General features: G+C 36.3%; 1 protein-coding gene across 3 annotated transcripts in view; it reads right to left on the reverse strand.

The window, feature by feature from the left end:
• Window positions 1-14,458, reverse strand: part of LOC127844355 (copine-3-like) — a 53,985-nt gene that overhangs the window by 34,590 nt on the left and 4,937 nt on the right. For all 3 annotated transcript variants that reach the window (XM_052374486.1, XM_052374485.1, XM_052374487.1), the window contains exons 4-8: window positions 13,240-13,314; window positions 11,805-11,879; window positions 11,276-11,359; window positions 10,692-10,781; window positions 9,648-9,746 (exon numbers count right to left, since the gene is read on the reverse strand). In XM_052374486.1, the coding sequence (XP_052230446.1) occupies window positions 9,648-9,746; window positions 10,692-10,781; window positions 11,276-11,359; window positions 11,805-11,879; window positions 13,240-13,314 (423 nt within the window). The remainder of the gene's footprint in view (window positions 1-9,647; window positions 9,747-10,691; window positions 10,782-11,275; window positions 11,360-11,804; window positions 11,880-13,239; window positions 13,315-14,458) is intronic.

Genomic DNA, 14,458 nt, shown 5'->3' on the forward strand with positions numbered 1-14,458 from the left:
AGACTGAAACTTCTCCCAAATACAATTTCACAATAAAATAAAGTATGTGAAGTTGAATGTGTATGTGAAAAAAACCATTCTTTGACAGCATTGCATAGAAAACAAGATACGGCTTCCTGTGAAAACCTCTGTCGATAAAAAAAATGTACATCACCCTCATATTGCCTTAATCCGATGTCTTATGTACTTATCTACTTATTTAACTTTTTGTGGATAGACAGACAGACAGACAACAGATGAACTGTGGAAAGGATTGACAGCCATATTAAAATCTAAAACTTGATGTGTTAAATGATAATCATTGTGTTCTTTCTGAGTTGTTATAATATTACTTTTTTCTATAGTTATGGCAAAATAACCATTGATTGATCTCTCTGGTGAAAGTAACATAAATACTCAACATCAAAAATTACTTCATAAAATATTCTGTAAAATAAAGTCAACCCATAAAACATCAGTGTTCCTCATAGCAATAGCCAAAACTTCAACGCTAGATATTGTATGGTAAAATAGATTTAATGAGATACAAAATGCTCGTTTTCATTTTGTTCCATTTTAATATTCTGATACTATATCTATTCATTCGACACACAAACACTAACTTGATCGATTATGTGTCAACCCATAAAATTATGTGTTGAATATATTGTCCCACAAAAAAAACACAAGCATTTTCTATCATGTTAAATCTATGTTACCAGACTACATCTAGCATTAAAATTTCAGCTATTGCTATAAGGTACATTGATTATTTATGTGTTAACTTTATTTTTCAAAAAATTCTACGAAAAATTTGTTGATTTTTAGTGTGTATGGGCTTAAAAATTGAAAGAAAATGGCCTCATATTCACCTTTAAAAATATATCAAGTTTTTTCATTCAAGTAATTTAAATACTTTGTGAGAATTTAAATAGATACAGCTGTGCTGTGCTAATGGGTGGACTGACAGGATGGACATTCATGATTTATAGAGGATTAACCTATAGCCCCTCCAGGTTTTTTATGGTAAACTGGTAGAGAACTTACATGACAATTCAGTGCTCTACTTATAACATGCATATTACTGTACCTTATGTACATTCTTCAATTATTTTTACTACTGGTACACATTTTTTAACACCCACACAGTTTCAATTGCAGCCAGTGTTTACATAACAAAATGTTATATGTTTGCCAGATGTTCATATCAACAAAACTATGGATTTCAGCATGTTTCAATATTGCAGACACTCTTTCAATAAAGCTTAATAAAACATGCTATATGTCTGCCAAATATTTATATAAACAAAACTATGGATTTCAGCATGTTTCAATATTGAAACTCTTTCAATGAAGCTTAATAAAAAAATTGTGTTATCTTTAACAAAATGAAAATAAGCCACTCAAATTGTGAAATGAAACTGAACAGCAATATTGACAGCCTGTTTACATGTACCGGTATTAACTTGTAAATAACTTGGTTAGGTGTTTGCATTCAATGCATTGTTTGCTGTCCGGTTAGCCCAGTGGTTGGTAAACCCACTTCTCACCTAGGCGACCTGGGTTCAATTCATATGTTCCCAGCAGCATGTGAGTTTGGTTTGTGGTCACCATATGGAACAGTTGGGGTTTCCAGCGGGCACTCTGGCTTGCCCATACGACACTAAACCACATCTTTCAGTAACAATAAAATAGCTGGACATTGCAGCTTTCATTTAAACTTTGCCCAAACTTTCTTGAATCTAGTATGTAAATTAGGTATGGAGTGCTGGGACACACTCTGGGTTCACACAGAATGCTGCCTCAGCCGTGGAAGAACCACAGTAATATAGAAATACACACACTTGCTGCATCATAAGAAATGTGCAGAAAGAGTAGGGTAAAAACAGTATTAAAATACCACAATCCTCGATTATAAGAAATTATAAGTGGCACGAGGAAGCTAAAGCTCTACAGGGGAATTAAGTTAGAAGTATCACAAGCATAATTGTCTTAATATAAAAGAAAAAAAATCCTGTCATGTTAGTGTGTTTTTTTTAACAAAATATAAAAGTAAACAAGAATCATATGTCAATTCTGTAAAATACAGGTAATTTTAAAATCCAAAACAGGACTACATATCCAAGCACATTAACCAAACACAAGGATTCAAAGAAGAAAAAAGTTAAGTTTTATAAAATTTGACAAAAACTAATTCAACTAGAGCTTTGTCACAGACGTGACGTATACCCGCACATGCTGCATTGACACAGAATATTTTTCATGCTGTCTTCACAAGACAAGAGAAGCTAATTTATGGCGATTTTTAAGAATTATTATGCCATATATCATTTATGGCAATTTTGACCTATATAATTTACCTAGTCTGAGCGCAGCGAAGTAGAGGAAAATTATTTTCCTTTGCAAAAGAAAGTCTCCTGTAGGGGTTGCTCAGGGTATTGTTTTGGCAGGTAAATATGCTCGTGGAATAGTCATTTGGCTTTGCGATACAAACCAGAGAACACGTTAATTTTCCTAATATTTATTGGCAGGGATCATATTTTTTTCGGTTTTGTCGGTCCTAGACCGATTGGGGTCATGAAAGACCGATTAAAAATCCCTAACAGTCAGTCCTATTCTGTTTGCTAAAATTCGCATGTCATGAAATCGATTACTGAGGGCGAACCATCACCTATCATGCCAGACATAAACATAACCACAGAAGGTATACGTGCCCTTCTCAGGAAACTTAATGTACAGAAAGCGGCCGGTCCAGACTTAATTCCTTCACGCATCTACAAAGAGATGGCAGACCAGTGTGCTCCTTTTCTGAACATTATATATAGTAAGTGCCTATCAAGCGGCAGTATACCAGACGTGTGGAAGACAGCCAATGTGTCGGCAATTTTCAAGAAAGGGGAACGGTTCAAAGCCAGCAACTACAGGCCGGTTTCACTGACATGCAAAGCATGTAAGATACTGGAGCACATTATTGTGAGCAACATAATGGGCCACCTTGATAGACATGCCATCCTCACGGACTGTCAACACGGTTTCAGGAGAAGACGGAGCTGTGAAACCCAGCTACTGACGCTCACCAATGAGCTAGTCCATTCCATGGCCCGCCATAAACAACATGACCTTGCTGTTCTTGATTTCAGCAAGGCCTTCGATCGGGTCCCGCACAGTCGCCTGCTGACCAAACTAAACCACTATGGCATCAGGGGTAACACCTTAAAGTGGATTGAAGCCTTTCTGACAGATCGCACGCAGAGGGTAGTCGTTGATGGAGCGACATCCGAGCCAGCACCCGTCGTTAGCGGAGTCCCTCAGGGAAGCGTCCTCGGACCCATCTTATTTCTTGTCTTCATCAACGACTTGCCACTACATGTCACATCCAGAGTAAGGCTATTCGCAGATGACTGTGTGGTTTATCGGGAAATCAACTCGGAAGAAGACTGCCTGATCCTACAAAACGACCTAATAAAGCTAGCCGAATGGGAGAAACAATGGGGTATGGACTTTCACCCAGAGAAGTGTAGCATTCTTCGTGTCCACAGAAAGAGGAACCCAATCATGTTCCGTTACACCTTGAAAGACCACATCCTCGGGACTGACTCGACTACCAAGTACCTGGGAGTAACCTTGTCCCAAAACCTTTCATGGAACCACCATATGGACATCACGGCGAAAAAGGGGAACAGTACGCTTGGCTTCCTACAGCGCAACCTACGCGTCAGCAATGAGAAGGTCAAGACCACGGCATACACTTCTCTTGTCCGGCCAGGCCTTGAGTATTGCTCCACAGTGTGGAACCCTTTTACAAAGGACCTGGTTTACAAGCTTGAGATGGTACAGAGGAGGGCTGCTAGATATGTGACCAACCGATACCACAACACCAGCAGCGTATCCTCCATGATCGAGTACTTGGGGTGGGAGACGCTAGAGTCACGACGGACCAAAGCGCAACTCACCATGCTGTACAAAATCATCAATGACCTGGTGGATATCCCAGCAAACCAATATCTTGTACAAGCCCCAAGTCGCCCTAAGGACCATAACAAGAAGTACCACCAGCCGTCCACATCCACATCTTACCACAAGAACTCATTCTTTCCACGAACCATATCCGTTTGGAACCACCTCCCTGCATCAGTCGCAGAGGCCCCTGACTTGGTATCCTTCAAGCAGGGGCTTTCCTCACTCACCTTCTAATCAATGTTAGGTGTCCAGCTTCAAGTACCACCAGCCGTCCACATCCACATCTTACCACAAGAACTCATTCTTTCCACGAACCATATCCGTTTGGAACCACCTCCCTGCATCAGTCGCAGAGGCCCCTGACTTGGTATCCTTCAAGCAGGGGCTTTCCTCACTCACCTTCTAATCAATGTTAGGTGCCCAGCTTCAAGTAAGCCCTAGTGATTCCGATTGCTGTGCCGGCCGCGGCCACCGTAACCGGAGAGGTCTGGGTTGAAGAGGAGAAAACGAAGCTGGCAAAACTTTCTACTATCTCTATACTTTTAACTATCAAATCTCTTCTATCTATCCTATCATTTCATACCTTTCTCTTGACCTAGCACCACCCGTCGCGTAATAATCAAGTGTGATTGCGCCGACGTATGATGTAGATGTAGAGACACAGTGAACATGCTAACACCCCCTATTTCCATTCTTATCTCGATTCGCTGCAGTCTCTAAACTGGTCAGGACCAGTTAATTGCATGTCAGCCGACTAGTATGACCCCAAGCAGCAAAGATTCGCGCTGTTGTTTATTAGTCATGCGTGAATAACCCGTATCAATATCAATCGATAATTTCAATGGCTTATACCTAGCACACTAATTAATCGGTCCGTAATGTGTACTCGTCCACGATATAATCGTTGACAGTTACTTCGGAGATGAAAATCTTGATGTAATCCTCGTGGAAATTGTGCATTTCATGCATGAAACAGTAAACTTTCATATAAACAGAGAAGAAAATTGGATATTCTGCAATAATTGTGGGCGGACCATGTACACTGAAAGCACGCGCTGTAACTAAACAAAACATGCCGATACATTTTCCACCATCGTAATAATCCGGCAATAAATGAATGAAAGTCGCGGATCTGATCGACAGAACAGCCGAAAGTTATTTAATGGGTGGAACTTCACACAAGTACACAAGAAAAATAATATACATTGTATAAAGCTCTAGTAAAAATCGTGTTATAATCGAAATAATTCGTGTACTTTATTGTTTGTTGTTGAATAACCACGACCGGAAGTTTAGATGCGTGGTATCAAATCACACAGATTATTAATATTGTCTTCTATGAAAAAAAGTCAGATAAAACAGCACACGAAACACGGAGCGTATATTGACTCATCTAGAGTCCATGCAGAGTCCGTGCACGAAACAACAATGAAATAGCAAATGATAAAACCAATTGAGAAAACTCGTATTTACCGTTTAAATAATGCCTAAGGGAATTTAACTTGTACTTTTATTATACCACCTTCATAAATGGCAAAATCAATTCTATATATTTTAACGTAATTTGTCATGATTTCGGATATAAATTTTCGGACACATTTTCCCCAGTTAAATCCAGACCGATTGATGTTGCCGGAAAATATGATCCCTGTTTATTGGATATAAAATATTGACAAGTTTTCTCATGAAAATGATTATCTGCAGGAATATAGTCTGTTGTTGTTTTTTGGGTGTGAACTATATGAGCGTTATTTCATGATTGTATGAGTTATGAAATCTATATCAAAATGTGAATTGTTCACATTTGTTTATTGTCATACATTATATATGTGTCGTACACATAGATACCAAAATACAAGCTGTATTTTCAAGTTATATCGTTGTGTTTGTTGTTTATTTAAGAGACGTATAAGGTATAAGGAACATGAATTCTTTCGCATGACACGCTGTCCAATGACTGTTAACAAAATTAATGTACAGAGTCATTTTAAAATCTCAAAATGAATGACATAGTTATGGCCCACAAAAGCTCATTTATGGCCATTTTTGATTTTTGAACTCAAAGTGTGACCTTGACCTTGGAGATATTGACGTCATTCTTTCACATGACACACCGTCCAATTATTGTGAACAAATGAACTGCGTAATTTTAAAATCACGCTATGAATGACATAGTTATGGACCGGACAAGATCATTTATGGCCATTTTTTACCTTTGAACTCAAAAGTGTTACCTTGACATTGCAGATATTGACGGTTATCTTTAGCATGACACACCGTTCAATGATGGGGAACAAATGTGCAAAACGATTTTAAAAACTCACAATGAACAACATAACTATGGGCCCGAACAAGATCATTTATGGCCATTTTTGACCTTTGAACTCAAAGTGTGACATTGACCTTGGAGATATTTACGTAATTCATTCGCATGACACACCGTCCAATGATGGTGAACAAATGTGCCAAATGATTTAAAATCTCACAATGAACGACATTGTTATGGCCTGGACAAGCTCTTTCATGGCCATTTTTGACCTTTGAACTCAAAGTGTGACCTTGACCTTGGAGATATCGACGTAATTTTTTTTGGCATGACACACCGTCCAATGATGGTGAACAAATGTGCCAAATGATTTTAATGTCTCACAATAAATGACGAAGTTATAGCCCTGACAAACTTTTGGTTTAAAGCGCACTAAGCGACCCTGTAACCTAGTGTTTGACCCAGCATGGCCCATATTTGAACTTGATCAAGACATCATCTAGATACAACTTTGGTGAAGATCGGATGAAATTTCAGGACAGACAGACCAACCGACAAACTGACTCCTTTATAGCCCCCATTACCAATGGTAATTGGGGTATAAAAATAGTTTTGAGGAAAAAAAATTGTTACAAAAAGCTTGTAGTGAAAATTAATTGACATAAAATCTTATCTGTTGCCCTGAACATATACAAGTGGTATATACAACCATCGTAGGAGAAATCGCACCATCCCTGAAGTCATTTTTCTATTTATCTGGCCTTATCTAGTAACACCCAAAATCAGTGGTTTCTTACCACAAAATTCTTTACAAAGACTAACAAGGAACATTGCTATTAATATATTTGAAAATCCACACTCAGATTTAGGCGATTAGTGTCAAATTTAGCAGTCCAAACCTCTTATAGTTTTCAAAATAAGATCTAGACAAAGTATAACTATAACAAGAGCTGTCACCATAGGACGACTTATTACCCCTATAAACGCTTGATAGAAGTTATGAGCTTTTTTCGAAACATTAACGCAGATTTCGAAACCTAAACACGGACCCTAAGTTCAAGGTTAAGGTCACAGGGGTCAAATTTTTGTGCGTATGGAAAGGCCTTGTCCATATACACATGCATACCAAATATGAAGGTTATATCTCAAGGGACATAGAAGTAATGAGCATTTTTCGAAACCTAAACGCAGATCTCGAAACCTAAACGCGGACCCTAAGTTGAACGTCAAGGTCACAGGGGTCAAAATTTGTGTGCGTATGGAAAGGCCTTGTCCATATACACATGCATACCAAATACAGACCTGTTTACCCTACCGATTGGTTCTCAGTAGTATGGAGGGCATCTCTCAGTAGTTTTGGGCTGTTGTCAGTAGTTTTAACCTTTTCAATCATTTTGAGCATTAAAAAACCATGACTGGGTCACATATCAGTTTAATGGTAAATAAAGCATCAGATGAATTTACTTGCTAATAATTTAATCTGTTACGTGGTTTTTTTTGCTTTTATTTGTTACAGCCTGTGCCATTTGGATTGGGAAAATTAGCGTGATAAACCATGAAATTGGAAAAAATAGCGCAATAAACCATGAAATTGGGAAACATTAAGCATTATAAATATTATTATCAGTAACAGAATTAAAATTGTTTTTAAGTGCATTTTTGACAGCATTTTTATATTATAAAGTGCTGCTTTAATGTCTTCTTACAATGAAGACAATATTTAGTTAATATCCATCCACATGCATATTAAACTTGCAATAATCTATAGATTCTTAAATACACCATTTGATCATAAGCTCTTTAAGAGTAGCTATTAATTTAATTCAGTATTTTTTTAAATTAAATATCATAAGGGGAAAACATAAACAAATATTGACAAACACCCATTAGTGTTCTTGTTGTGTTAATGATGTATTAAATGGAGTTAAAATAATATATTTTATTTGTTTACCTTTCAATATCTTCCACTTGACAACCTCAGTTCAATGCTATTTCATTAAACTGTACAGCGTAACAAACATAATAAAGCAGAATATGCATATGAATCTGAGTATACACAGATCCACTAACATATAAATCAAATCATGTTTGTCTCTTTCCATTTTCGAACGATACTCATTGTGAGTAGACTGAACACCAATTTTCCAACACTCGTTTTTGTGACGCACATTCACGGTGCAGATTTCTGATAAATATTAGTTGTTTTTTTTATCTCAAACGTAGTATTTTGCGTTAATTAACACACGCATTACATTACTCCCTAATGACCATATGATATCTGTTGTTAATTTGAATGGTACTTATTATTTTCGCCGTTAATCGCAATTTCTCGTCTGCTTGCCGCCATCTTGGACATGTGTAAAAACAGGCGTGCTCAATCCTGATACATCGACTATCGTCGGTATTCTCCGCAATAGACAGAGAGATGTGTATACTGAATAGCAACGTAAAATCGTATATATTCGGCTTAATTTTCAAACCAATGCGTAAGTCAGATGTCATTCGGTGACGACTCGACAAGCTCGATCAGCACTCGTTCCCCGGGAGGCTTGAATTTTAAGGTTTCTTACTACACAAGCGCCAAAATGATTATGATTGATAAATTACCCGCAAAAAATAGGCAAAAGTACGATTAAAAACTGAAATCTGACCATTTTGATCGACTGATCCATAGTTTTTCAGTACAAATCCGTAGTGCGTAGTTTAGCTAAATAATCCGTAGTAACTACGGCGAATCCGTAGAAGTAAACAGGTCTGCAAATATGAAGGTTATATCTCAAGGGACATAGAAGTTATGAGCATTTTTCGAAACCTTAACACAGATTTCAAAACCTACACGCGGACCCTAAGTTCAATGTCAAGGTCACAGGGGTCAAAATTTGTGTGCGTATGGAAAGGCCTTGTCCATATACACATGCATACCTAATATCACATGCATACCTAATATGAAGGTTACATCTCAAGGGACATAGAAGTTATGAGCATTTTTCAAAACCTAAACGCAAAGTGTGACGGAAATACGGACAGACGGACGGACAGTCCGATCACTATATGCCCTCCTACCGGGGGCATAAAAATTAAAAAGGATAAATAACACTGAAAATATAAGAAGCAAGTGTTATTGCTCTGTTTCACTGCACTTCTGCCCAGTGAGATATAATATCAATTCGATACCTTACATGTACATGTATATAGCTTTCAAGATATACACGTGACCAAAATAACTTTTAACTTAATAATCATGGAAGCAAGTATTATGGCTCTTGTACCATGCATTTTCCCTAATAATCTATATCTACCTATGAAGTTTTCAATTGATAAGTCTTACAGTTTTCAAGGTATGCCTCCGACAATAAACCTGATGGCCAGACCACGGACAGAAAAACCTGATTGCATAACTTTGTTGTGCAGATGATATTAAAAGTACAAGACCCAGACCAACCTCTTTGCCTGTTGGTGCATCGATCAACTCCTGGACAGTGGTTGTAAATCCCCCAATAATGTCATGTGACCCATCGGAGTCCCAGTCATACACATCAAACTGAAACACAGAACAATGCAACCTGATGCCATAGATTATCATAGAAGGCTTATTTATACTCCGCTTGAGTTAGTTTCCTGTGTAGACTTAAGACTTGGTGTCAGTGGGGGAATTCAAAATTACACTTCCACAGAGAAGATCAAATTCAGGAACTCTAGTCAATATTCCATATTGACTACACCTTGTCTACCTGTTGTTACCAATCATAGCTTGGGTAATTTTAATGTAATTTTTTTATTTCAATCAGTTGCATTGTTTAACAATTTTTCAACACATGCATGCATACACACACATAAAAAAGTCAAAGTAGTATTTTAAATACAAAATCAAACAACTGCATATTTTATAAACTTTAAAATATCCATAAAGTATCTATTAACCTTCATATCAATATACAAATAATTCTCTGAAAAGAATGAAATACATAAAATAACATAAAACAGTTCTAGTTAGAACTTTCCTTATTCAAAACTATTTTTGTCTCAAATAAAAGACATGTATTTTGAATAAATGAGTCTCGCTCTGAGAAAACAGGGTTTAATGCACGAGCGTAGTGTCGTTTAAGATTAGCCTGCAAGGACAACACTTTATGCTTTTGTGGTACTTTTCGTTTAAAGGCAGTATTTTCTAAGTGAAAATTCATTTAAGGGGGAAAGTGTCATCCCTCATGCACAAGCTGATCTGGCACAACACTTTAACCCTTTGCATGCTGGGAAATTTGTCGTCTGCTAAAATGTCGTCTGCAGAATTTCTAAAATTAGCATTTTCTTCGATTTTTTTCAAAGAATACTATCAGAATAGCAAACAGTTTGGATCCTGATGAGACGCCACGTTTGCAAAGGCCTTTAAAATTTGGTTCCCGCACTGAAAGGGTTAAGCACATGTATTAAATCCAGTTTTTTCTAGAGGAAGTCTCAATATTAAAGAGATTGAAGCATTACCTACCTTCACAGTGCGTGTCTTGTCTCCGCCACACAGCGACTGTAAAGGGAGCTGGAATGGACGCCATCTTGGATTCAGGTTATTCTTCACAACCTGTTGAGTAAGATGTTTTAGACCATGTTAGAATGATTTTTATAAGTGACCTCACAATGTGATTAAAAATAATACATATGTTTATTATTTGCCATATTTATTGACCAACCAACTACCAATGAGCTTGTAATTTAGTAATGAACAAACCATGGAAAACATGTTGGTCAAGTGTGCAAGCAAGCGTGGATTATTGTCGAAATTTATTATGCCATAACATTTTATTACAAATGAGATGTTGAATACCATCTATTAAGATTGAGCTGAGGTAAAAATCAAAATACAGCCATGGGAGTTACTTGGTGAATATTGGGATATAAATAAAAGATTTTTTATGTCAACCATTAACAAGTGCAGATAAGATCATTTAATGTTGCTAAAAAGCCTTGTATTAAATAAAATGTATATACACCTAAAGCAACAATTTTTGGAGGAAATATTTAAACTTCTTGCAAAACAGCCTAGTCAAGTAAGTATTCCAACCACTCTATCTGTACCTCAGTTCGATGGACCACCAGCCAGCCACCATCTGATGACTGCTTCAAAATCTCCAGGTATGGATCAGACTTGCCCATGAAGTCCTGAAATATTACATAGATTGAAATGAGAAACTTTTAGCACATTTTTAAACATGTCAAAAAATAAACTGACACTTTTTTGAGTTGAGAAAATAACAAAAAGTTCTCTATGGTACTTGTTGTCTTGGAGACATAAAATAAAATATGCAGATACAGTTATTAATAAAGAGTTGGATATGGTATGTAGAATATAAAGATCCTTGTAATTTCAATAATAAAATCTTAACTTAAATTCAGGAAATTTCATCAAGTCAACCTACATGCAGATCCTCACCATTTCAAGAACTGATCAAATATGTAAATCCTGGACATTTTAAGAACTTTACATTAAGAACTTATATGAACCTATATCTCATCTATTCAGGTCATTTAATAACAAACTCCTTTTATTGATGCTGAAAATGATAATAAAATCATTTTAAGGTCATTTTGGATTGCTCTCCTTTACCTTGTTTTCCAGCTTTCGAGCAAAGAACGTGCACATGGCCACCTCTCCACCATCCTTGACTTCCTCAGAGCGAATCTGGGAATATAAAGTAGGCCTGCATGACTTCAACCTTGCATACACATTAATGGTAATAAGGAAATCAAGAATAGTTACAGTTAGCACAGGGCTTTCTCTGCCCTTCACCAAATAAGCCAATGGCTACAATTAAGGAATTTGGCTACAAAATATCCATTTGGCAACAAGGTTTTCTACGTTATCACCCATAAAATATCCAAAATAATAAGAATTAACTTTTATTATGACATAAAAAAGTCAATCATTGCTACCAAATTTTTTTGTTTTAAGAAAGTCTTTTCTCAGCAAAATTTTAGTATAGGACTGTTGGAAAGTGTCGTCCCTGATTAGCCTATGATGACTACACAGGCTAATCTCAGGGACAACCCCTACACACATGCATTAAACCATCATTTTACAGAGCCCTGCTTATTTCATTTACAGTATCTGTTTTATCCTGTTTAGCATTAAAGCTTGAAGGTGGCATTTTAATAAAAATTCATTCTATACATCTATATATGTATACAAGTGTTTTATGTTGTAAACATATATTTTCCTTATGGTACACTGTTTTTCCCCTACAGCAAAAGCACTCCAAAATAAAATTTAGCTCAGTAAATGCTGAATAGCTTGAAAGTGCAGGTATAAACTAAAATCAGTTTCAGCTTTCATTAATTTAGTAACTAAATTAGGTACGGGTGTTAGGCCACACTCTGGGTCCACACATAATGCACCTGTAGGTGGGGATGTTCTACATAAACTTTGACAAGCAAACATAAGTTTCATGACCAACTCAAGACAAGTAAAGAGTTACATTTTAGATTTGTATAGTCCAATCTTCTACCAACTGAGGTTAAGCAAGCTAAAAATCTACACCTGAATGAGTCAATGGGCTTGCTCTGGGGAAAATGGGTTTAATGCATGTTCGTAGTGTCATCCCAGAGAAGCCTATATATGGGTTTAATGCATGTTCGTAAAGTGTCATCCCAGATAGGCCTCTATTCACAGAGCACTGTTCATTTAATTTACAGTATCTGTTATATTCTGTGTGGCCTTATATTTACATGAATATGAGCATTCCATAAAACATGACAGTCAATGTAAAGTTCAATGGTTCAAGGGTAGCTATTAAATACTTCCTTGATGACGACTCATGCTTTTATATATTCTTATTACATATTCACTACCTTCTGAATTCAGGGAAATTAATTTGTGCGGCTGTGTATATAAATGGTATTTATTAAAGAAAACACAAAAATATGTGACAATATTCTATAGTTTTAAGGTTCCCAGAAATGTTAAATTTACTGCAGAAGCATACAAATTCCCAGAGAACCTTTCAAAATATTATATTTGCATTAGTAACTTGAACTTCACTCACCAGTATTTTACTCTCTCCAATAGGCTTGCCTTTCTTGTCTTCAAGAGCCTTCATAAATGGACGGCCTGCCACTATCTGGTAAATACAAACTTCAGTATTTAAATAGTGACAACATTGCATAATAGAGAAAAATTATAAGACTAGAAATAATGGGTATATAAGAGCAAAATGTTTAATGCAAATCCAGCATTACTTTTTATGAATTAAAGGAAACATATGATGTCAAGAAATACATCCTCCTGTAAATCTTCTCCTATGATACCTTTACGAGGTGGGTTTGAATATCTGTAAGTGCCCTATCCAGGTGCAGGATCACCTGACTTTGTTGGGTTTTCCCAATGAAACGTTATTGAATGTAACCTGTAAGTGCTGCTTTTTTCCAAATAACTTTTTAAAACAGTTTTTCTTAAGAATTTCAACTAGTGCATAAAAGACATATTTGTATGCTGCTTATTGCGATGTAAAATACATCAGAATTACTTTATTCAATAAGCCTGTGTTCTTGTTCCAAATTCCATGTTTACTGCAAGACTATGTGTCATGCAAGGTGAAATTTTATCACCAATTTCAGACGTATTCAAGGATTTATTCTTACTTAGGATATCTGCACAAACAGCAAGAAAAACTGTCTTTTATGCACTTAAACGGATCTTTTCAAGGTTTGGTAAATTGACAAAATTGAAAAAAGTTGTTTCAGATTCGCAAATTTTTGGTTTAGTTATGATATTTGTGAGGAAACAGTATTACTGAACATTTGCCATGGTCTTATATAGCCATTATATGCATCTTTTGACGATTTAAAAACCTAAAAATTATATTTGCATTGCAACGCGATACGATTGAATAATTTGGCGAGTTCTGTTGTTGTCGTTTAAATTTGTGAAACTACTAAGATTGCCTATAAAACGTATAAAATACGCATTTTATGAATGCTTGGCAGAATAGCTCAGTTGGCTAATGCGTTTTTGCTTCAGGATTTCGGGGGGTCACTGGTTCGAGCCCTGATGCGGGCTACTTTTTTTTCCTTTTTTAAATTTTATTTTTGATTGTTTACTGGAGCTTTTAAAATTTAATGTTTACATTTATCAATATAAAGCATTTAATGACAAACTTCAAAACATGCCAAAATCTGTGAAAAGGCCTTTTAACATTTTTGCAAATGTATTTCAATAACTTGAAATATTCGCAAAAATTAAGAGTCTAACAGTGAGTTAACATT

This window comes from Dreissena polymorpha, chromosome 9, assembly GCF_020536995.1.
Source record: "Dreissena polymorpha isolate Duluth1 chromosome 9, UMN_Dpol_1.0, whole genome shotgun sequence".
Classification (NCBI taxonomy): Eukaryota; Metazoa; Mollusca; class Bivalvia; order Myida; family Dreissenidae; genus Dreissena; species Dreissena polymorpha.